The sequence below is a fragment of the Rhipicephalus microplus genome, chromosome 9, assembly GCF_043290135.1.
Source record: "Rhipicephalus microplus isolate Deutch F79 chromosome 9, USDA_Rmic, whole genome shotgun sequence".
NCBI lineage: Eukaryota > Metazoa > Arthropoda > Arachnida > Ixodida > Ixodidae > Rhipicephalus > Rhipicephalus microplus.
Window position 1 is genome coordinate 82,685,898 of NC_134708.1, and position 24,780 is coordinate 82,710,677.

A 24,780-nucleotide genomic window follows, 5' to 3' on the forward strand; every position below is an offset into this window, starting at 1 on the left:
CGGTCGGTGTGCTGGTGGGTAGACCAAGTGCTGCCTTAAAAGCGCTTCTAATGAGCACATCCACCTGGCTCTCCTCACTTCTGTCGAGTGAGTGGTACGGTAGGCCATACGTCACTCTGCTCAAAACTAAGGCCTGGACAAGCCGGAGAGTATCCTTTTCTTTCATGCCTTTTTTATGATAAGTGATGCGACGGATCATTCTAGCTATCTGTTTAACCGTAGTCTTTAAGGTGGTTATCGTGTGACTGGCTTTGCCATTGCTTTGGACCCAGAAGCCAAGTATACGGGCCTGAGTAACCTCGGCTATGGCATGGCCGTCTACCTGTAAGTTTATGGCACCGTTACTTTTGTAATACTTACTGTGTATTCTTATGAGTTCAGATTTTTCAGGCGCACAGCTCAGCCCACTATTTCTTGCGAACTCTGCCACAGCTGTCGCAGCAGCCTGGAGGGTCTGCTCTTTCAGCGCCAGTGAACCCTTCGTAGCCCAGAGTGTGATGTCGTCCGCATACAATGTATATCCAAGGTGCGGGATTGCTTCGAGCTCGTGAGCAAGTCTGCGCATAGCTATGTTAAAGAGCAAGGGGGAGATGACTGCCCCTTGCGGTGTGCCTTTATTTGGCATCGAGAACGGCACCGACCTCGTGTCGCCTATCCCAATAGTTGCCGTCCGCCCAGAGAGGAAGGATTTAATGTAGTTAAATGTACGCTTTCCGCAGCCGATTGTGTTGAGTTCAGAGAGAATGGCCTCGTGCGAAACATTATCAAAGGCCCCTTTGAGGTCGAGGGCCAAGACCAAATGTTCGCCTCCCCTGGGTACGCAACTCATGACCTCTTCTTTTAAAAGGAGGAAGGCATCCTGGGTTGAGAGTCCGGAGCGAAAACCAATCATGGTAGCGGGAAACAGATTTTCTTTTTCAATGTAATTTTGAAGCCGTGTCTGTATTACTCGCTCGTAGAGCTTGCCCATGCACGAAGTAAGCGAAATGGGCCGCAGGGCTCCGAGCGATGGTGCTTTACCGGGCTTTGGTATAGTTATTATTTTGGCTTCCTTCCACTCCGGAGGAACGTGACCTTGGGACCAGCAGTGGTCGTTAAGAAATTGCGTTATCTGCTCAAGAACCTCAGTGCTGAGGTTTCTTATCATAGCGTTTGTTATACCATCCGACCCCGGCGCAGAGTTCCGATTGGCTGCCTGGGCTGCCGCGAAAACCTCTTCTTTCGTGATTGCGGCGTCTAATGTGGCATTCTCGCTGCCGATGTACTCTAATGTACATGGCGGAACCACATCAGTACCGATATAACGGTCTTTAAGCGCCTGGATCAACTCTCCGTCGGTGCCGGGGTAGCTGTGTACTATTCTTTGAAGAATGCGGTTCATGGAGGACTTAGATTTGTCCGGCTCCAGCATGGACCTCAGTATCGCCCACGTCTGGCTAGTCCCTAGTGTACCGCGGAGAGAACCGCAAAACTGCACCCAACCATCGGTGGCAAGTTTCGTTGCGTATTCATTCGCTTCCTCCGACAGAGCAGCGATTCGCCTGTAGAGGCAGCGGTTGAGGCGTTGTTTTTTCCATCTCTTGATCAGGCGTCGCCTACTATCCCACATGTGCAATAGGTGCCGGTCTATCGCAGGCGCCTCAACTGTGCGCGCTATTTTCTTAGAGGTGGCATCATGCGTTTCTCGAATGAAAGCAACCCACCCACTGACATCACAGGGCGTTTGCTCCGGCAGAGGGCGCTTTCGAAAGGTCACCCAGTCTGTCATCACAACGTCACCAGCGACACGACGAACTTTTGGTGATGCTATAGAGGTGCTAAGAATATAATGGTCACTACCAAGGTTTTCATCGAGGTTTGACCACGTGGCATTTTTAATGTTGAAGGTGAAGGTCAAATCAGGGTACGTGTCCCTGCTAATGCTATTACCAAGCCTGGTGGGTGCTGTTGGCAGAGTGATAAGGGTAAAACCTAATTTAGACGTGGTGTTCTCTAATAACACTCCCTTGGGTGAATCCCGGACGTAGCCCCAAGCGGTGCTCGGAGCATTAAAGTCGCCCACCACCACTAATTGATCTCTGGTGCCAACGGCTCGAACTGCCTCGTTTAGGAGTGGGCCGAAGTCGTCATTCCGGTTTTTGGGAGGACTGTATATGTTTAAAATTTTCGTTCGTACTTTTCCTCGTTTTTGTGGGAAGACATCGATAATTTGGTGATTAATGTCAGTCTGATCGTAATGGTCTAGCGCAACTGTCATGAAGTTACTCACCAGCGCTGCAACGCGGGGGTATTTTGGATCGTATAATGTGTAATATCCCTGCAATTTGACGGGACGGTTCCCAACTTCTTGCAGGCATATTACATCAGGTGGGATTAGTGCCGAATGGATGTAATTCTGCAATGCCGCCGCTCGTTTGTGGAACGTGCGACAATTCCACTGCCAGATTTCTAGGTGGTCGGAGTTTTGCGTGGAATTAGTTCGCGCCATGGTGACTACTGCCTTTATTGGGGGGTGTCTGCTTTCTCCGTGATTCGACGGTCCTTCGGTAGTGGACTGCTCGCGGAGGTAACACTGACCCGCTTGTTGATGGCACGCTGAATGCCTACAACTGAGTCATTAACGTATCGTCTTTGTTGTTCCGTTTCTGCTGCAAACTCTTTCCTGTACTCCGAAAACATTTGATGCATTTGCTGCATCATCTGCTCTCGGAGTTCAGACGCTGCTCGTTGCTGTTGTGATTGGAGTTCTCGCATTAAGTTTCGCAAGCTCTGCAACTGTTCCCCCATCTGTAACTGGCTAACGTGGGCCTCCTCGCTAAACCTCTGAGGTATGTCTACTTTCGCCGTTCCTCCCTCCAAAGAGTGGGCTACGGTTGCCCTGGAGATAGCATGAGTGGCGTTGTTGTTCGCCTCTAAGGCGTTAAGCCTGGCTTCAAGTTTGGTTTCTAAAGATGATATGATTTTGTGGAACTCCCGGCGTTCCTCCTTAATCTGGCATCGAAGTTTCTCGTTTTCTAAAGCAAGCTGCTTATTCTCGGCAACCATTTTCTGATATTCGGGATTCTCAATTAAGGGAGCAGATGGAGACACAATCCTCGTCCAGCTCACCGTGTTTGCTGGCTGGCAGGCGGCTGCCTCCGTCCCCTCTTTGGGCGGCGTCAAGATTTGTACCAGCGCTTTCTTCTTCTGCTGCTGATGCTGCTGCTGTTGCTGCTGCTGCTGTTGCTGTTGCTGTTGCTGCTGTTGCTGCTGCTGCTGCTGTTGTTGTTGCTGCTGCTGTTGCTGCTGTTGGTGCTGCTGCTGATGCGGCTGTTTGTTGAGTCGTTTTCTGGACGCAGACTGGGCTCGACCCTTTGAGGAAGCCCGTGACTTGGATCTTGAACGTGAGCGTGATTCCACTGACGAGTCCCGCTCGGAGCTGAACCAGCGTGGATGGTGCCTCCGTTTTGGCTGATCCACTCGGGACCTCCTAGGCGGAACGTGTTTAAGCTTCTTCTTGCACATTTTGTCACCTGTCATATGGTCCTCACCACATATCACGCACTTAGGGGTACACGCGTGTCCTTGTGCGGGTTCACGTGTTCCACACGTGGAGCATACATTGGCGTCGGGCGTTGGGCACACGTCAGTTCGATGCCCTGTGGAGTGGCATACCTTGCAAGCCTGCCTCGTAGGCTTGTGGGGATAACAGATGGCTTCCGCTCCCATGAAATAGACGCACCTAGGCAGTGTGCTGCCCGTGAAGGTAATGATGGCGGTCTTCGTAGATCCGAGCATGCGTGCCCGCTCAATCTTGACCCCCTGTGTTCTCACACGGAGATTCGCCATGAGTTCTGCTTGAGAAGTCCCCGACGGAATACCATGGACTATGCCTCGTAGGACGTCCTCAGGATCCGCCACATACGAGTTGAATGAGTGCACTCGTCCCCTGATATTCAGATGCGTGATCTCTCGCAGCTCTTTGGCTACATGCTCGTGGGGCGTCGATACGATGATAATATTCGAGCCCGGGTGGACGCGCAGCATGAAGCTACCACCGTCGAAGTGTCGGTGGCAAGCGTCTATCACAGCGGTGGAAAGTTCATAGCCGAGTATGTCTTTTACGGCGAGGCCTTTGTGAGGCCTAAGGATGATCTTTATGTCGTCCTTTGGCAGGGGCGGGAGCGGACGGCGACTTCTCGTACGACGTCGGCGCTTCACCTGACTTCCCTGCTTCGGTGGGCTGCTTGACGAGGCGTTGCACTCCACAGCTTCTGACGCGTTTTTCTGGTTTTTCTTCTGGTTCTTCTTTTGCCGGCGTGTCAAAACCGTGTGCCAGCCATCCTCCGTCCATGCGGCACCATCGTGGCGTTCCCCTGCAGACACATTGTCGACTTCTTCGGACGAACCCTGCGGTAACCAGGTCTGAACGTCCATTTGAGTGGTTTCTGTAGCAGACTCCTCATCTGTGTGAACCAGTGGCTGCTCCTGAGGAGACCTCGGTGTTTCCTGAAGAGCGTCCATCCGCCGACGCTTGAGACGCGACCACGACGCAGACGCCGCTATGCGGCGGTGCGTCTGGCCGGGCGCGACGGTCGCTGCCTCGAAGTTTTCAGCTTGCAGAAAACCGAAAAACAGCCACTCACCGCTGAAATTCGACGTTCACTGTTCGCTGTACTTTCACGAATCCGATGCACTTCAAACAACCAGAAATCTCCGAAAAACCATAGAAAATCTGCGGAGCCGATGCGACGCGCGTCCGCACACCGTGGCCCCCTAGCGGCCGATCCCACGTAGTTGAACATTTCTTCTTCCACCAGATAATTCAATAAAGCCTTCTCTCTCTTTCTCTCTAAACACAAATTGGGAAGGCTTTCCCATCTCCCATAGCAGAGTAACAAGTGCTTTAAATTGTTAAACACTTTTCCAAAATGCAACTAACTAGTCAGGTGTCATTGGGACTGGGACAAATCATTGCTATCTAGTAAAGTACAGCGTGCTCTTAATCGTCGAGCTTTTTCTGTAAACACAGAATAACTTTAGGCCAGCTTCTTAAAGGACAGTTCACTGCTTTTCCCATAGATGAGTTCTAGGTACTCCAAGTCGTTGAACTCTTCTTTCTAAATAAACGGAACAGCTCAGTTCGACGTCCAGGGTTTCCGTTGGGTAGTTACAAAAAAAAAAAAAAAAAGCCCGAATGCAAGCTAAACGTAGCCAAAATGGCCACGTCATTTAATTTAATCGCCACATTTGTAGCCAAATAGACAAAGCGGTATTAGATGCGAAGAATTTCTTGACGAACTTCGGCTACTTTGAGCGTATCTATCTATCTGTCTGTCTGTCTGTCTGTCTGTCTGTCTGTCTGTCTGTCTGTCTGTCTGTCTGTCTGTCTGTCTGTCTGTCTGTCTGTCTGTCTGTCTGTCTGTCTGTCTGTCTGTCTGTCTGTCTGTCTATCTATCTATCTATCTATCTATCTATCTATCTATCTATCTATCTATCTATCTATCTATCTATCTATCTATCTATCTATCTATCTATCTATCTATCTATCTATCTATCTATCTATCTATCTATCTATCTATCTATCTATCTATCTATCTATCTATCTATCTATCTATCTATCTATCTATCTATCTATCTATCTATCTAGCCGCCTACGAATTTTAGCTCTCCTGGCCGTTTCGTTAATGGTATGAATACCAAATTTGGTTTGGAATAATCTCAGCGTATGACGAGCATAATTGACTAGTCATAACATGACGGTCATGATATGTATGTCATGACTGTCATGATTTACATTTTATGGTCTTGCTGCTCTGGCGGTAGTTTCGTACACATGACATGTTGCAAAATGGGCATGGTATGACATGACTGCACACCAAACAAGTGGCAGATCCTGACATGGAAATCATGGCATGCATATCATGGAAGTCACGACTCATGAGTCATGACAAGGCGCCCCACTAATTGGTACGCTCGAAGTCGTTTCGCTAGCTTCACATATACCAAATCTGGTGTAACGTTACGTGAATGGATGACGAAGGTATGTGACTGGTGCAAACATGATAATCATGGGATCCGTGTCATGTAACAACATGACTACATGCTACACTCATGATGCACTCACGGCCGTTTCGCTAGCTTTACATGTACCAAACTCGGTATGACGCGACACTAACGGACGACATAGGTAAATGACACATCCAAACATGGTGATCACGACATGCGTGCCATGCAACAACGTGACTACATGCCACACTGATGATGCGCTCGCGGCCGTTTCGCTAGCTTCACATATGGCAAATTTGGTATTACGTGACGCAAATGGATCACGAAGGTATGTGACTGTTGCAAACATGATAATCCTGACACGCGTGTCATGTGAGAACATGACAACATACCACGCTCATAGCGTGCTCGCGGCCGTTTGGCTAGCTCCACATATACTAAATTTCGTATCACGTGACGTGAGTGAGTGAGTGAGTGAGAACAACTTTATTATGGTCCAGTGCAGACGCTGATGTTGCCACGCGTCACCCGGCTACTCCCACGTGGGGACCAGCAGGTCTAGATTGACGGCCCCCTCGCGGGCACACTGGACGGCCAGGATTTGCTCCTGAACATCTCATCGGGGATTGTGTAAGGATAAATTGCATTTAGGTATGCTAACGACGGGTAAATAGATGACGAAGGTAAACGACACATCCAAACTTGATAACCATGACACGGAAGTCATGTGCGGCATCATTTACCTCCACCTCGTAACGTTGTGCTGATTTTAAAGTGACATATCAACATTTCCCATTCGTGTTTCGCATGCCATGGATTCCCACTGTACGTGGGATCTGCCATTTTTGTTTTGTGAAGCGTTTGGCGCGAAAAAAAAAAAGGTTTTCTTTTTGTTCGTGTGTTTGTCACCGTGGTTCGCTCTGCCCTACGAAGATGCACAAGCTACAAAAGCGGATTGCCTCGCTTGGCGAGGCGCGGCGCCAAAAGAGCCCGCGTCAGCGCGTGACACGGGTTGTCCTCTCGACACTTCTCGCATTCAGTCACCGCTCCGAATTTCTGTCGCTAATGCCAAAGTGGTGAGAGAATTAAAAGAGAGAGCGAGGGAACCTTTAAAGGGGCGTACGGTGTCGAAAAGCGATAAAAAAAAAACAGAATCGAAAGCAGCGTTCCTTTCCAACCCTCCCCGAATGCGAGTCTCTCTCTCTCTATCTGACGCACACCCACTTCACAGCCTAGGAAGCAACAATCACAGCCCGGAGTTCGTTTCCTTCTCCGCCACCTCCTTTGACTGCATACACCTCTTTCTCTCGTACGGGAATCGGCGCGTCACACTCTCTCCCTCTCTCTTGCGCTGACACCTTGCGTCGGCAGTCGAACTGTCGCACAAGAGCGTCGGGCCCGGGAGTACAACAGAGGCTGCGGCTAACCACCGGAACTGTACAAAGGTGCCCCGAGCATACCCGTGCACACATACTGTAAACCTCAAGGTGAACCGCAAAGGTAAGTTGGCACTGAGATATTCCTGAGATGAACATAGTGGGTTTGATGGTTCAGCATTGAAAAAAGTTGCAAGGGAGAAGAGACACACTTTGAACAATGTTTGATTTTATCAAACCAATTTGTACACTGAGTATCATGTATCTATGCCACGTGCGAAGTCAGGAGCAATGATTTTTGAACCAAATATAATCGCAATTTTTCTTGCATCTCCAAGTGCACGTTGGTTTAAATTGAGCACTTCAGCGAACGCAATGTATTGAAGCATTTTGACGCCTCCGAGATGTGCTAGAAGGAATTCAAAATTTTTTGCATGGTACCATGAGCCCTCGGACTTTTCCTCGTGACTTTTCATACTAAACAAATCAACGGGCTTTTTGAAAACGGTGAAAATGACCACAGTGACTCTAAAATGTCCTCGTTCAAGCCGTCGTTCTTTACCCAATTCCTAGTGGTACCCCATATCGACTCGGCCAAGCACTTTTTTTGTTTCTGCTGTCACTGTATTCTGTTAGTTATATCAAATGAAACTTCACGCCTGTATTTATTAGCCTATTTTGATTGAATGAAACACTTGTGACCTTAGTGTCCGACAAAGTTACACGGGGTACTTCAGGACAAGTAGTGTTGCTGCACCAAAAGCAATAGACCGTTTTGAATAAGCTCGGTTATAGAGTCCTTGTGCTCCCACACCTTGCCTAGAAGAAAGACTTCTCGGCTCATCAAGCCGCCAAGTTCGTCTGAACATCTATCTTGCTCTGATTGACAAAGCGTCCACCGTTGTGGAGCAGAGGTTTATGATGCTCGGCAGGGATGTGCGCAGGGTTTCCTTTCAGGTTTAGGGGGGGGGGGGGGGGGGGTCAAGAATTCATTGCAGTGCCCCCATCCCCATTAAAAGTATGGGGCAGCCTTTGCGCCCCCAACCCTCTCAGGTGACTAGGGAAAGCGGAAACAAAGTGGCTGGTCTTTTCGAGCTAGGGCTATAAAACAAGAGTTCGACGAAAGACTTATGCGCAAAGAGATGAAAAGTCTTAAGACTAGAGGTGTTGCCGGCGCCGACGTTTCGACATCTGATGAACACAAATGTCTTTGTCGAAATGTTTACTTTATCAAAAGTTCTTGTTTGATTATTTCTTGCATCCGAAAGTGTGGTAACCTGGTTAACTTGGTATGTGCTATTAGCCGCCACACCAGACCACTGACAGCCATGTTTTTGCGGCAGGTCGGAGACATGTCTTCGAGAAGGACGACGCGGCCCGTCGTTCCGCTGGGGCGTTGGGTCTTGCTCTGCTGTCTCGCGGCGTCCGCTGCGGCCATCGATGCCGACCTGGTCGGCGACTTCTGCGCCGCACGTAGAGACCCCTGTTGTCGAGGTCGCTTCGATGACTGCTCTGTCCCCATCTTGGGGACCCTCTGCTACTGCGACGACTTCTGCGAGCGGCCGGGCAATGGAGACTGCTGTCCTGACTACCCAAGGGTCTGCAAGGGCGTCATTGAGCCCCCTCCCGCAGCAGTAGTCAATCTCAGTGAGTTGCATACACACGCAAACGTATCAAGATATTTGCCGCAACAAATAACTAGATGGCTAAGTTTACTGATTACGACAGACAAGAAGTGATAACGCATTGTTCGGCAAAGTCATTGAGTTGTAGGAACTGCACTTAGCGTTAATAGGACAACATGGTGGTACACATGGTACTTTTAAACATCTATGATCATTGAGTGGTGTGAATGGGAGAAGTCAAAAGAGCCTGCGCCTCACAAGCCCAAGTCCATGATCCATGTAGCTTCCGCGGCGGCTTGGGCTGTAGAGCCACGTTAGGCTCAGAGGTTGGAGCAGCCTACAGCAAGATAGCTTCCCGGTCCTGTCGGGTGGGGTTGGGTTTGGCAAGTGGGAATGACATGCAGTGGCTAGCCAAAGTTTTTTTTCAACCTTCTGTACCGACTTCTTAGTTGTACCACCACTTCGCAGTTCTCTACCACCCACTATCGCTTTCTGCGTTCTGCTCCCATTCAAATGTGGCCTCCGGGGTAGCAACCGGACCAACGACTTCGCGCTCGACAATACGAAGTCGCATGCCACCGATTACAGCCCAGGCCACGCACCCAGTTTCCGGGACAGCGGCGTAGTCGCACTGAATCAAGCGACCGCACTCGTCAAATGGCCAGGTTCATTAGGCAGTTCAACCAGCAGTCGTGAACGCTGTTACCACTATATAGAGGGACAGAAAGCCCCACTGCGCTCCGTGAGCATCTCGACCGTGCTCGCGTGTTCCCAACGGAGGTCAAGTGCTGTGTAAGAAAGCGAACGTTTGCCTTGGTCGACACGGAAGACGCGCTAAGGAAAACTTGCAGCTGACGGGGCTAACGGTCGAGAACCGAGAGATCGCGATAACGCAGTTGGCCGTCATCGAATCGTGATAGCAGTGTTTGTCAGGAACAAGGGGATAGCGATAACGCACCTCCCGCCTGCGAGCCCGTGGCCCCTCCTGAGGACTTGAGTGTTCAATGGGCGTGGGGAGAGAACTATGTTGTCGCCATTGCGTATGCTTTGTTGGCAGTGACGCCGCTAGCATCAGGTTGCTTTTGATGTCAGGATAGCTTTTGACGTTGTTCGATTCTTGGACGAGTACCAAAAGTGACATGCTTTCTCGATAATAATACCACCAGTGATTGATGATTTTGATGATTGATTTGTGGGGTTTAACGTCCCAAAACCACTATATGATTATGAGAGACGCCGTAGTGGAGGGCTCCGGAAATTTCGACCACCTGGGGGTTTTTAACGTGCACCCAAATCTGAGCACACGGGCCTACAACATTTCCGCCTCCATCGGAAATGCAGCCGCCGCAGCCGGGATTCGATCCCGCGACCTGCGGGTCAGCAGCCGAGTACACCACCAGTGTATAAGTCAAATATGTACGCCATATAGTTTCATATTAGCCCACTAGTGGGAAATTTGGCGCTGGTGGAGGTGCTACGCATGACGCTTCTCTCATCATGATGATAATGGGTGGTACATGTATTCGCCGCATCTTCATTCTTTCGCCTTCACGTGGCTCTGTTTGACCCGCATCCGCCTTGTCGCGAGGCCAAGTTCAGCAGAAGTTCAACAGTTCGACTTCACCTCCAGCTTGACCGTTTTAGGCTCACCAACTGAAATCAGCTCACAAGGTTCACAACAACGCGTTCTGTTACTTGGAACGAAAGTTAAACCCAAGCCACAAGTTGGTTCGAAGTCGCAAGCACGAAGGCTAAGCAAATCCGTGTACTATCGGTGATTCCCACAGTGGTTGGACAGTATAAGTGGCGCAGTTTCCTTTCAAGAAAATGTTTCGATGGTCTGGGCACAATGAAAGCTTTCCGGAATATAGAGCTGGAATGAAGTTTATATATCCAAATACGGGTATCAGCGTTGTGGAATTCCTCGTACCGTATATATCATTTACCTCTTCTTTTGTTTGACTCTCGAGGTGTAAGTTCGTTTCGCACATGCAAGGGAAACGATATCACCTACGATGTGCGAGCCTTGGCACAGAAAGCGCGCACGGGTGTCATAAGATAAACCACGCATCCCGGCACTCACGAGATCAATATTTTTGTCTCCCCTTAATGTCCGTGGCGTCGAAGAAGAAGTGATAAGCTAGCCTCAATGTCTGGATAGGTTTACTCAGAGGACTCCGACCTTGACTCCGCAGACGGCTGGTCACGTCCGCATCCCAGCAGCCGACCCGACTTCCCCTTCCTATAGAAGTGCTAGCCCACGCGCAATCGAACAACGCTTGGGTCACTGTGCCAGCACACTCGAAGCTTATCGAGCTGCCTCTCATGCAGAGTACAAGGAACCCGTACAGCGCAGATGAAAGATGCCGACGAGGTCGTTCTGTGCGCATGAAAGGCGATGACGTTGAAGTTGTACGCGGAACACTCCCGCCCACAGCCCGCTGTATAGTCGGAGGCGTCGATCCCAACGCAGTCTGAAGTCCAAGACACTCCACACACACGGTCAGGTCACGTGTCGTGCACTACGTGCCCAATGGGCTGCGCGCCGGTAGGAAACCGATACAGTTTTTCACGTAGGGGTTCTGTCGCCATGCTCTCTCTTGCTACTCGTTGGTTAAATTGAAGAACATAAAAATGACTGTGTATTTTGTAGGTGCTACACATGCCGCACTGTGTCTGAGGAGACAACCATCGATATCAGTTTCTTTATTGGCTTCTTAAGATTAGGATATTTTGTTTTGTATGATCCTAAGGATGATCTCTCAGACAAACACACACACACACACACACACACACACACAAAGAGAGAGAGAGAGAGAGAAGCACGCACATTTATGTTTATTTGACAAAACCTCAATTGCCTAAATGTTGCATGAGAGAGATTACGTATATTATACAAAGAATAACACCTTAGGCATCGAGTTATGATCGACTGCGCAGGCACTCGATATTACATTCGTGGAAATGAAACGAAGGAATGGGTTTTTCTGCGTGAGTTCCTGTAATTGTTCCCAATTGGAATGTAATTAAATACTTAAGTATTATAGGCAGTCATTTGTGCTTCACTTCCCCGCAACAAGAAGGAAATCGTAAATGGTCAGCATGCATGCGCCATTTGTTTCTGGTTGTATTCATTTAGAGAACTGAAATACTTCCGACGTTGGTCTTCGAACGCGGCACGCCGACTAAGCCATAGAACAACGTCAAGGCTTCACCGAAGTGGTCGGCTGCCATCACATGAGGCACATTGGGGCTAAGTAATTGCACAGAAATTATGGAGAATGTTCAGTTTGGCCTATTCGCAATGTATTCTTTCTGTCTTTATCACTAGTCCAAAGAACTGACAAAAGCAAATTCCGTCCAGATATGTTGCCGAAGCATCATAAGAGGATAAAATTACTGAGATAAAGTACTGAGACGTGGTATGGTGGTGAAGACTAGAAGCAATGGGAGCGAATGGATGAAAAATCAACCTGACGTAGGTAGGAACCAAATAAGAAACCTTGAATGGACGCTGTTGCTTTGCCGCCTTATCCGAAGGCGTGTGTCCCCGCGGCAGGTTGATCTCTAATACACTTCGATTTATTTCACTATATGTCACAATTTATGTACTGCAATTAAAATACACAAGTAATGTCCCTTACGCCTTTCTTAGCTTCATTGTCAGTTGGTTTCACTGGATTGTTGGGTGTACTACAGTTAAAATACACAAGTAATGTACCTTATAACTTCCTTAGCTTCATTGTCAGTTGCTTTCACTAGATCGTTTGCAACAAAAGAAAGCGACCCTTCGATTGAAGTGTTCGAAGCCAGCTAAAAATAATAAAGTCCGACTCGGAAGTCGCTGTTAAAACAAAGTTTACAACGTTAGGGAGGGCAAATATGGCCACGTTGTTCGCGGCTCCGCAAGGGTGAGCTAAGGCAGCCCATAGGCATGACGACGAGCATTCGCACCACTCAGTGCCGCCAGCGATGAGCTCGTTGTGTCAAAGCGAGGGGGGCCCTCGGCAAAGCGAGGCGGCAGTGAATAGGGCTGCGCACAGACTGAAATCATAATGACAAACTGTAGCGGCCGTAAAAGCTGCGGACATTGGAGCGAGGAAAAAATAAAACGATGATCAGACGGGTGTAAATGTCAAGCAATCATAGCATCAAACGTGCTATACCAACAAGACCTATGGGGACGCACAAACACACTGCATCTTCCAGTAACGTCGCCGAAATATTTTTCAAGGAGGTGAGGGGGGGGGGGCTTAATGATTGTTTATGTGTGTCCGTGCATGCATTTGCATGAGTTTGTATTGCATCCACATGCAAATTTTTGCGAAGTTTGTCTTTACTCTCCTCCCCCTTCCTGGCTATGGGCTTTTAGTTCCTCGAAGAGAACAATTAGCATCCCACGAGTCAGTGAATACGTCAAAAAGAAATCTTGCCAAGAACAGGAGGGCGTAATTACCCATGTGCGGTTGAAAAATGCAACATAGAACCAAGATGAGAGAGAAAGGCAAAGAAGTCGACCAGAAATTGTAGCATCTGGTTTGCTACCCTGCATTAGGAGGGGGGAAAGGGGAAGATGACAAAGAAAGCGAAGAGAAAAGTAGACGCGCGAAAAGAAAACGAAAGAAAGCGGGGGTGCTATAGCCTATTCAATAGGTCATTACCCCGCAGAACGTTCATTAAGGCCTTGATTGATTTTCTGTGCGAAGACAGATCATGTCGGCATTCGAGAACTGAGTGCTCTGACAAAGGCCTACCGTCAAGGCGGGCTAACACAGCAGCTCTTGACAATTTATGCACGCGGTAGCGAGGGCAGTGATATAGAATGTGCTCTATAGTTTCATCGCTGCCACAACGATCCCAAACAGCACTGCCTTCCATACCGATTCGGAAGACGAGAACTTTGGTGAAAGCAACACCAAGCCACAGTTGGCAAACTACCGTTGTCTCAAGTTGAGAGAGTCTTGACGGAGGCCGAAATCGTAGAGACGGGCCCAATTTATGTAGTCGCGTGTGCCATAATCTTGCTGTATTCCACAGGGATTTTGCATCTTCATTAGCAATCTGTCGTGTTTTCATAGTAGGATCAGTCCTTGAGAATGGGACAGAATCTTTTACACCACCTTCGTGTGCCGATGGAGCAGGTGCATTTGCATGTTCGTTGCCGAATATGCCGCAATGACTTGGAAGCCACTGAAATGTGATTCTGCCTCCTTCGTCGAAGAGGTGGTGAAGCAGCTCTCTAATTTCCAGCACTAGTTGTTCATGAGACCCCCGGACTAAGGAGAATACCCAACATTGTAGAGCTGCCTTGGAGTTCGTCAACAAGCTCTATTTCTTGGCCAGTTGATGTTGAATTAGTTTGAGTGCGCTACGTAGAGGAGCAAGTTCCGCAGCTGTCAATGTCGTCGGGTGGGAGAGCCGAGTCTTCGTGGTGGTCGCTGCTGAAGGAAAATTCACCGACCCTGCAGACGTATCCACTGTAGTTGAAGCGTCAGTATATAGATGGTTATACTGTACTTCTCATACGAGAGAAAAGAAAGCTGTTTTAGTGCTAGAGACAAGAGCTCGGCTTTTGACCGTATGCCTGGAACCGTGAGTCGAACCTGTGAATGAGTCTTACATCATGGGGTATTTGCAATTCCGGCTGGAGCTGTACGTTCCGTAGGTATGCATGTACGATTTGACAAGACTGTCTAGCGAAATGATGCACGAGGTCGGTCGAAGACCCACCTTGTGGCACTCGCCAAGGCAGTGAGGCGAAATGATGGGCTCTGAGCGCTTCCATTACGATATGCGTTTTGACCAGGTAGTCATTTGCAATAGCAATCGTCTCAGCTGTTGACGAACACCACGGTAGCCCCAGACAAACTCGCAGAGTCATAGCCTGGACACTTTCGAGAGTGCGAATGTTGGTTCTGCAGGTATTGGCCAGCACAGGCAAACTGTATCGGTAATAGCCAAGAAAAATTGCCTTGTACAATTGCATCATTGGATGTACTGTGGTCCCACGGGTTTTCCCTTCAAGATACTTGAATAAGTTCGCATTGTCTGTCAGCCTCTTCTTCAAGTAGGCCACATGTGGGCCCCGGCAGAGGTCTGCATCATTGAATACGCCTAGAAATCTGCGCGTCCGGACATATGGCATGACTTGACCGTCGACCGATATAGCGTGTAATCTCATTCGCTTTCGACCAAAAGCAATCAATGTGTATTTCGCTGGCGAGATCTTCAGACCCTCTTCATTTAGATACACAGATACCAACATCAGAGCTTTCTGAAACCTCGCGCGCACGTGAGGTCTTGCCACGCCAGATTCCCTGACGCAGATGTCATCGGCATACATGGAGAGCTTTACCACACTCGGTAGCCATTCCACAAGGACAATAAGAACGAGGTTGAAGAGGGTTGGACTCAAGACACCACCTTGCGGAACTGCACGAAGCGTGAGGTGTTTGGAGGTTGGACCATCTGCAGTGTTCACAAATAACGTCCACCCTTTTAAATAACTCCGTGCCCAACAATACAGTTGACCACCTAGCCCCACTGACTCAATGGCTTCGAGGGTGGCATCATGAAGAACGTTGCCTTATGCTCCTTTCATTTCAAGGAACACGGCAACAAATATTCGTTTACATGCCTTTTGATGTTGAACATACGTGACAAGATCAATAAAATTGTGATTTGAACATCGGTGACGGCGAAAACTAGCCAGATCGTTTGGATGCGGGCCTATATCATTCAAGTCTGGCCAGGGTCATTCGCTCTAATACTTTCCAACGCAACCTAATTGAAAGCGTGATCGGCCGGTAAAAAGTGATGTCTCAGGGAGACTTGCCAGGCTTAAGAAGCGGTACCAAGCGGCTAATCGTCCAATGTTGCGGAACCCCGCCAGCTTTTCAGGATTCATCGAAAATGTTAAAGAGCGCATCTCGTGCCCGTTCACCAAGGTGACACAGCATCCGCGGTAAGGTATGTTATACGGGCCATGTAACGACGACCTATTACATACACGAAGAGCGCCGCACCAAGCTCCATTCACGTAAACGGTAGAGTATGCGCGTGTCCCGTGAGTATGGAATATGGTTCAATGTATGCTTGTGGACACAATCATAGCGCCAAAATTTTCTACCACCTCGATTTCTAGTCGACGATGGAAAAGTGCGAAGGCCTTGAACGGAAAGCGCTGTTCCGGAACAGAACGTAGGCCTCGTACAGTTCTCCATGTGGTTTATGAGGATCTAGCGACGCACAGAACTTTCTCCATTGTTGAGTCTCCAGTTTGCCGAGCCACCAGGACCCAGGAACGAGGAAGGGTTTCTACGTAACTTAGCGAAATAAATATTCCTGTCCGGAGCTAAATAAAAGCAGCAGTTCATAGCGAAGAACATGGTGTCGTTGGTCAAGCGAAGGAAAACGCAGGACGAGCGCTGACTGACAACTGCAGGTATTGCTACTTCGACGCAATATATAGCAAAATTCGCAAGAAAAACGTGACCGAGTTTCTAGCCTTAGTCACGAGACATGGACAGATGCTATCAATCCAATAGAAACGTTACAGAAGCTATCGGAGGAATTCAAACACGCGTTATCCTTAGGCAGCTACGAGACAATTCAGCCACTTTGCTTAGCCTTACGCACGGTTCTGTACGAAGGCATCGTCCTTTTGGTTGATAACAAGCACGCCCTAAATACTTTACAGAAAGCATGGGCGATATAACAAATGAAAAAAAAAAATAAAACAGCTTCTATAGCAACAAACCAAACTGGAAGCCTGTTATTTTGTGTCTTGACTTCGTCTCCATCCCCCTTTCTTTAGGATTCTACCTATTTTCTTATATGATGGACAAACTAAGTAAGCAACAAGCCGGAGCTGACTACAGGTCCGCAAGATCATTCACGAGTCAGCTCGCTGAGACTCACTAAGACTCAGATGGATCTGTGAGTCATAGTGAATCTGGTTGATGGTGCGTCTGAGTCGGAGCGATCCCAGAGCAATGTATATTTCTTTAGCGCGTCTTTTCATTCTTTACCGCTGTCACGAATTCTTCTCTTTCACTCTTTTACACACCTTTTCTGAAGTAGAGCGTAGCATACTGGAGTCTTCCTGTGGTTAACCTCACTGTCTTTCCTTTATATATCTCTCTTGAGTGAGTCTGAGCGAACTCCACTGTTTACTTTAGTTTTCTTTTCCGAGGGGGGTGAATTAATCATGCCGTGCACTCTCATTCGTCGGGCTGTGCATAACTCGGCAGCACTCTGAAAATAAGGCTGAAATGAACGTCTGAATAAAATTGACAATGCGATGTCGTCACTCTCAACAGTTCTCGTACGCCGAGCATGACATTCAGCGTGTCTGTATCCGCAGAACTCGCATAGACTCACGTCTGACGGGCTTATAGTGTGCGGAAGCTTGTAATGAATGAAAAACCCTGCGATGCGGTGCTCCACTCGTGCTAAGTCGCGCATTTCTCTTCCTCTCGGGTGGGCCTTCGTCGTTGCCAACCGTGCCAGGCCGCGTGGTTTTCTTTATCGCGATGCGGCAGGCGACCGCAATTAGCGTTCGCGACAGGAACTACGCACGCCGTCTGCATCCGACGCCCACAGTACGCAACAGGCGTACGGAAGCTTATCGAACGAGAGAAAGCGCGTTGGATATAGGAAGCGAGTTTCGAACGCAGCCCCGTCCGTCGTAATAGGGCCGAGCGAAAGCGTACCGAGAAACGAACTATGCAAATCGACCACTGGGTGCCTTTCGTGACCCCCTTATCGTTTCCCGTTTCGGGCTCCGTGTGCCATTGCAACAGTCCTGCACTGTGCACGTCGACCAGGACTACGCGTACGTTTCGCAACAATGTCCGCCTCTCCTTAACTAAGGGTAAAAACTGCGTATCCGGTGCCGGAACGGGAAGGACTATAGAAAGTACAGGGCTTCAGACAGGACTACGCTGTTTCGTAAAATAAGCAGGAACCGAGTCCAGCGAGTTTATAGAGCGCAAGGCCGCGTTGAAATGACGCAGTTGAGTGAACGTACGACGAGATCTGCGTTACACCCGTCGCGGTGGTCAAGTGAAACGGTGCGCGATAGCTGACCCGAACGTAGCAGGGTCGAATTTCAAATTTTACAAAACAGGATATTTGTATTTATTGATTAATATGTGGGGTTTAACGTCCCAAAACCAAGATATGATTAAATGGTATATTTGTTTATATCAGTGTATAGCGAACCAGTCAAACTTGAGTGCGTTCAAGGCTGAATATTCCAAATCAAATCAAAAGTTAACGCAAAAAACGCACCTTGGATTATCTAATCTAAGGTGCGTTATCTAATCTACTGTCCAGTGGTGATTGTTCTCGACTGCTGACCCGCAGGTCTCGGGATCGAATTCCGGCCGTGGTGGTTGCATTTTTCGTGGAGGCGTATAATACTCGAGGCCTGTATGCTTAGACTTAGGGGCACGCTAAAGAGTCCCATGGTGGTCGAACTTTCTGGAGCCTGTTGTCTTAACCATATCGTGCTTTCTGCACGTTACGCCTTAACACTAATTAATGAAATCAGCGTCATCACGCAGTTGTACTGCCGCTGAGGTTGCGGCGCGATATTCATACAAATGAAGTCTTGCACAGATTTTCAAAGCAATCAGTCGGTCCTGCCAGTGGACAGTTGTTGTATGGCAAGCTTCTGGCGCATGCATGAATTCCGCGAACGAAAGCTAACTAGAACAGTTCTCGTCGAACCGACTAGCTCGACCCGTTCGGCGTTTTTGCGTCGAAGATTGGACGTGGCGTTAATGTAAGCATAAAGTAGCATGATTTCGTTGACATGGCAGAAAGATGTGAACGATTTCACCTCAGCGACGGGACTAGCTGCATAAGAAAAGTGAGCGCCATGCCACATTTGTACTTTTGGAACAACGGGGTTTATTTGTACTATGGGATTTTCATTTTGAGACCACCGTTGATGGCGTAACGTGCGTCAAGTGCAAGAGAAACACTGGCATCCTTGAGATTGATTGATTGATTGATTGATTGATTGATTGATTGATTGATTGATTGATTGATTATGTGGGGTTTAACATCCGAAAACCCCGATATGATTTTGAAAGACGCCGTAGTGGAGGGCTCCGGAAATTTCGACCACCTGGGGTTCTTTAAGTGCACCAAAATCTGAGCACACGGGCCTATACAGCATTTCCGCCTCCATCGAAAATGCAGCCGCGAAGCCGGGATTTGATCCCATGACCTGCGGTTCCGGCATCTTTGAGCGTACGTCTCTCAGTTCACTTAATATAGTTAATAGTGATAATATATAAAATCGCTAAAATATTATTCACAATGCCGAAGCAACCATAGTCACAACTTTACTTGGTTCCATCTTCTCAGTATGGCGCTCTTCATTTTTTGACATAAATCGAAGTGATAACTGCGTGTCGAAATAGCTCTTGTCCCTGGACCAATACAGAGCACGCCCTGTAGAACTTCACAGGGACGATATAACTTAATGTAACGAAAAGTGGCTGTTCGCACTAGCTGGAAAAGCATGATCTAAAATGTACGACGTGAAATTAACAACCCGGCCAACAAAAGGGACCGTCAAACATTAAGCTGAATGTTTTTATATGAAACTTCTAAATGAGTGCAATAGAGAGCCGAGGCACCGGTTATGCCGAAAAACCAGACAAACAAGGGAAAAGAAACTGGACGTATTTAATATTTCAACAAAAACAAACATTGCAAAACAACTTGTCACTTCAAAGTTAAGAGTTCATTATGATGTCGACCGTCTTCAAACAAACCTACACTTATTCGCGCGTCCCATGTTTTTATACTACATTGTACCATCAGTTTCACATAGAATTATTGCATGCCCTGCCACGGTAGTCTAGTGGCTAAGGTACTCGGCTGCTGACCCGCAGGTCGCGGGATCAAATCCCGGCTGCAGCGGCTGCATTTTCGATAGAGGCGGAAGTGCTGTATAGGCCCGTGTGCTCAGATTTGGGTGCACGTTAAAGAACCCCAGGTGGTCGAAGTTTCCGGAGCCCTCCACTACGGCGTATCTCATTATCATATGGTGGTTTTGGGACGTTAAACCTCACATATCAATCAATCAAGGTATATTGCGTGTTGGCCTATGGGCACGTAAAATTTTTAAGGTCCAGATCATTTTAGAAGCCCGAGCCGCCGTATGCGGTCATCGTCTTATGTATGCTTGTCGCAACACTGCGTGGTCATCAAGACGTGCTAACGTTGCCGAAAGCTGTTGTCTCTGGCAGCTGTAACGAGGACAATCACAAAGGACGTGTGCAACAGTTTCCTCGCCCCCACAGGGATCACAGGAAGCTCTATAAGCCATCCCGGTTCGGTAAGCAAATGCGGTCGCGAATGGCACTCCAAGTCACGAGCGGCAGATGACGGTTATTTCGAATCGGGATAGTTCGGAAGGAACTTGAACTGACAGATCCAGACGACGTAGACGCGTATGCACAAAACCGGTGGTGCTCCACGTTTGAATTTGCTATATAGTGTGCGAGCAAGCCATTGATTGATTTATATGTGGGGTTTAACGTCCCAAAACCACCATATGATTATGTGAGACGCCGTAGTGGAAGGCTCCGGAAACTTCGACCACCTGGGGTTCTTTAACGTGCACCCAAATCTGAGCACATGGGCCCACAACATTTCCGCCTCCGTCGGAAATGCAGCCGCCGCAGCCGGGATTCGAACCCGCGACCTGCGGGTCAGCAGCCGAGTACCTTAGCCACTAGACCACCGCCGCGGGGCTGCGAGCGAGCGAGTCTCTGATGCTGAAGTGACTCTTGATAATGGAATTGCTTCCTGCACCGTCATTTTTATGAGGATGCCTGGCAGAATGATCGACACGTTCGTTGTCAACGATGCCACAGTGGTCTGGAAGCCACCAAAAAATAATGTTATGCCCTTTGTCTGTTTAATTTCTGATAATAGCTAGGGGAGGAAAAAAAAGAGAAAACTGAATAAAAGTACAGAAGGCTGCTTAACTCCGCCCTCCTTGCAGGTTCGGCAACACGAGAGCGAAGCTTCCTTAACTTTTTATCAAAGAACATGAATAAAACTGGACCGTGGTACTCGACAAAACGATGAATTATCTAGGAATTTGCGGTTTTGGTCAGCAAAAACCATGCAGCAATAAAACGACTGCTTCAACTTATTGAAAGTTACATTTATTAAGTCCCACTGCGATAACTTCTTTTTTGTGGTGCAGATTGCAACGTGAACGGAGTGCAGTACTACGAGGGCCAGACGGTCACTGTCGACTGCAACAGATGGTAAGCGTGCTTATTATATCGTAGCTGACTTAAACAAGCACTCTTCTTTTCCCTGCCACAAAAAGTGTCGGAAATTCGTAAACGTAGGCTTCGGGGTCATACAAATATCTAATCAATGGCCAGCGGTAACTTCAGGCAGACATTCAAAATCGCTCAAATGATACGGATGACAAATAAACAGATATTTTGTTAATAAGCATATATAACTCATTATTTGCGGCACAACATGCGAATGACGTGCCGTACCCGAAAGTATACCTGGCGCATCCATTTACGATGAAACCTGAGGGCTGCGCGAACCAGACGCAGAATCGCGTCACACAAGGATGACCGTTCATTGCAGTTTCTTACGAAGAGCCAGAGAATCACGACAGAAAGGAGGCGGAAAGGGGGGGGGGGGTTAAGCAGGCTAAACTCTGTTTGCTAATCCACACTAGGGAACTATAAGTAGCAAATGAGGGGCGAAGTTCACGCCTCACTCTAACGCACGCACAGAATGAAGCAGTTCGTTGCAAAAGAACAAACAACAAACAAATGATCTTATGACACGCCCTAAACGAACACTGCTATACTCGTATAAAACTGCAGAAAAAAATTGATTCCAAATCTGCATGTTACACCGCAAATGTCGTCGAAAGACGATAGTCTTGCGTGTGGAGAGAGTGAACAAAACGTTTGTTTCATGTTCTGCGCAAGAAAATTGGTGAATGGTATTCTGGAGGCGCTGCGTTAGAGTGCCTCGAGCGTGTAGCGGAAGCGAACGAGCGCATCGAGGCACGTTATACGCAAGCGCCATCTAGCAGTTCTCTTCAAAAACGAAGGCGTGCAGCCCGCGGAGAAAGATGCGTGCCAGTCTCGGAGGTGATAAGGTGTAGAACGCAAAGCGACGGGCAGGTGCCACCACCGTGACGTCGTATAGCAAAGCGTTGGAAACACCTTTTTGAGCATCGCGTTAAACTGTCAGCGCAGCGCGATAAACGCTACATTCCTTAGAGTTACTTGTGTGTGCCTCTTCTAGTATAAAGGCACACATACAGAACATCGAAGCGTTGTTATGGCACCTCAGACGAGCGCAATAATCGCTTTTTAATTGACAATCGCACAACTATGAACGCTAAACCTTGAGTGGTGGGCGCTGCGGATGCGGTAGGCCGTTTGATGCCGTTTGAGAAATCGTTAGGGCGGACAAACAGAGAATTGTACAGACAGACAGACCAAAATGTTTTTCGGTGAAGGTCCCAAAGAAAGACTATCGTCTTTAAGAACGACTTTTCGCCGTCAAAGGCGCCCCAGCCTATTAAGTCGTGGCCGCTTTGTGACACGCTTCGACACGCTGTTTTGCGATTGCTCTCGCGAGCGCGGCACAAGGGCAGTCTGCTGCGGATTCACGATGGCACAGCGACGCCATTGGTTGGAGCGGGGTCCTTTGACGACGAAAAGCCGATTTTTTTCTTCTTTTTCTTGAGTTTTATTCAAGTATAAATAAGATCGAAAGTTGAAAACGAGCGGCTTAAGAGGTGAAAATTTCCTCAAACAGGCGACGTAAACAAGAGCAAAAAACGAAAAGTGAAAATGCCTGAATGATTGCTTGCTTACAGCACCTGCCAGAAAGTGAGCGAACGCGAGGCCCGTCTTCAGTGCGAAAACCGAGTGTGCATCAACAGGCCGGAGCTCATTAGGCAAATCAACAGCGGCAACTTCGGGTGAGTGATGGCCTTCGTCTCATGTTTGCGTGTGCGTATGCTCAACTCTCATTCTCTTGGTTGCTCTGTTGTTTTTCGAAACGATAAGGAACCGATTTAATTGTTCTTCCATTGTCAATGAATTGATACACGGGTGAAACGTTTGCCCATATGAGACATCTGTAAACGATCTCATTTCACGCCGAGAAAAAAAAAAACATCATCGCTAAGTAAAGTTATGCCAGCTTCGCGCTACGTTGTCAGTCCTGTAGAAAGAGCGCTGCTAGCTATCCTTGTTTGTTTCTTTTTGTTTCTTTCATTTTGTCCCGCTCTCTATTTCTCGTATGACTTGTTTGTATCTGCAGTGGTTAGTTCAATTACTTTTTCTCTGTCGAGTATTTTATATTCCTCACTCTTTCTATCTTTGTATTTTTTTGTCCTTGCCTTCTCTCTCACTGCTCCTTTTACTATCTTTCCGTTTTTTTGTTCTCTTTACTGCTCTCTTTCTTGTTATGTCTTGCTTGGTGTTTTTTCTTTTCTCCATATCTCTCTCTTTCTATTTCTTTCTCCCTCTTTCTGTCTTTCCACCTGTACAATCCCATATGCATTTGCTTCCTTTATTTTAATCTCTTTTTTCTTCCTCTTGTTTGTTGCTTTTTTGTTTCATTATTTTATTTATAATTTGTCTATTTTCTTCTTTTCATGACTTCATTCCGTTCAGTTATTCCTTTTTTTTCGTTCCCCTTTCTATATAAATCGCCGCCTCTTTATTTCTCGCTTTCTTTGTCTCTCTCTCTCTCTCTCGTTCTCGCGCATTCGTTTTCGTTTGGCACTCGCAACTGCTATACACAGTAGTCACGCTGGCTCAATTATTGCGGCGCATACATATTCACCTGAGGAGTTTCGCACGACGAAGCATACGTTAGCGAAGGCTTAAGAAGCTTCACTGTTCAAAGAATCAAGAGAGTGCCTACCGGTTCAAGGTGATGGTAATTTGTTACGGCGGAGCACAAGTTACTTCTAGTCTAAGCAGGTTCGGTGATAAAAAGAAGTGAGCCCGTTATTTCATTCGTTGTTGTATTTTAGGCGTGAAAGATGGACAGCAGCACTGCTGGAAACTCACATTGGGGAGGCAGGGATGTTCGGCTGGTATATCCTCAGTGTTCCGTATTGCTGCCGTATGAGGCATAACGGTTCATTAACGCCGACTAACCAAACACGTAATTCCTTAATTAAAACATTTTATCGCCCATTTCGGTCTAATACACTTTTGGTAATACACTTTTCAGTTGTTTCAGCGTTTAGTTATATCACAATCAGCTTTTGCAAGAACAAATGTGTGCGCGAGAAATGACTGAGTCTGACACAAGAAAACTATATCCTATGGTAAACGTTTTGTGTGGTTATGTTCGACATCTCTTTTGCAGTCTTCGAAATAAATATTCCTTCTCACACCGGTAATACATGGTCCCGATCTAACTTGTTGATCGTCATTTGCTCCTTCGCGCAAGTTGAGGAAGGTAATCAATCACTCTTCTAACGGTACTGCAGTGGTAAGCACGCACGCCTACGGAGTGGTAGCAGTAGCTTTGGGGCACACTGAATCCAACATGGTGGGTAATATGGAGTGGAGACTACGTAAAGGGTACGCAGTTTTCTCGACGCGGCTTCTTTGCCACGGTCTTCAGGTTACGGTAGGCTCGCACGATGACCGAAGGAATCTCATGCATTAATCGCAGAATCTAAATCAATAGTGTTCGGTCGTTCACTAAAAGTGTCTGGAAAAAGGGAACATTGTAAGAAAAAC

General features: G+C 47.8%; 1 protein-coding gene across 1 annotated transcript in view; it reads left to right on the forward strand.

Moving 5' to 3' along the window:
- The first annotated feature begins 7,350 nt into the window (after positions 1-7,350).
- Positions 7,351-24,780, forward strand: part of LOC119164972 (putative peptidase C1-like protein F26E4.3) — a 33,666-nt gene continuing 16,236 nt past the window's right edge. The window contains exons 1-4 of the mRNA XM_075873989.1: positions 7,351-7,488; positions 8,708-9,011; positions 21,228-21,291; positions 22,890-22,994. Of these exons, the coding sequence (XP_075730104.1) occupies positions 8,717-9,011; positions 21,228-21,291; positions 22,890-22,994 (464 nt within the window). The 5' untranslated portion in view covers positions 7,351-7,488; positions 8,708-8,716. The remainder of the gene's footprint in view (positions 7,489-8,707; positions 9,012-21,227; positions 21,292-22,889; positions 22,995-24,780) is intronic.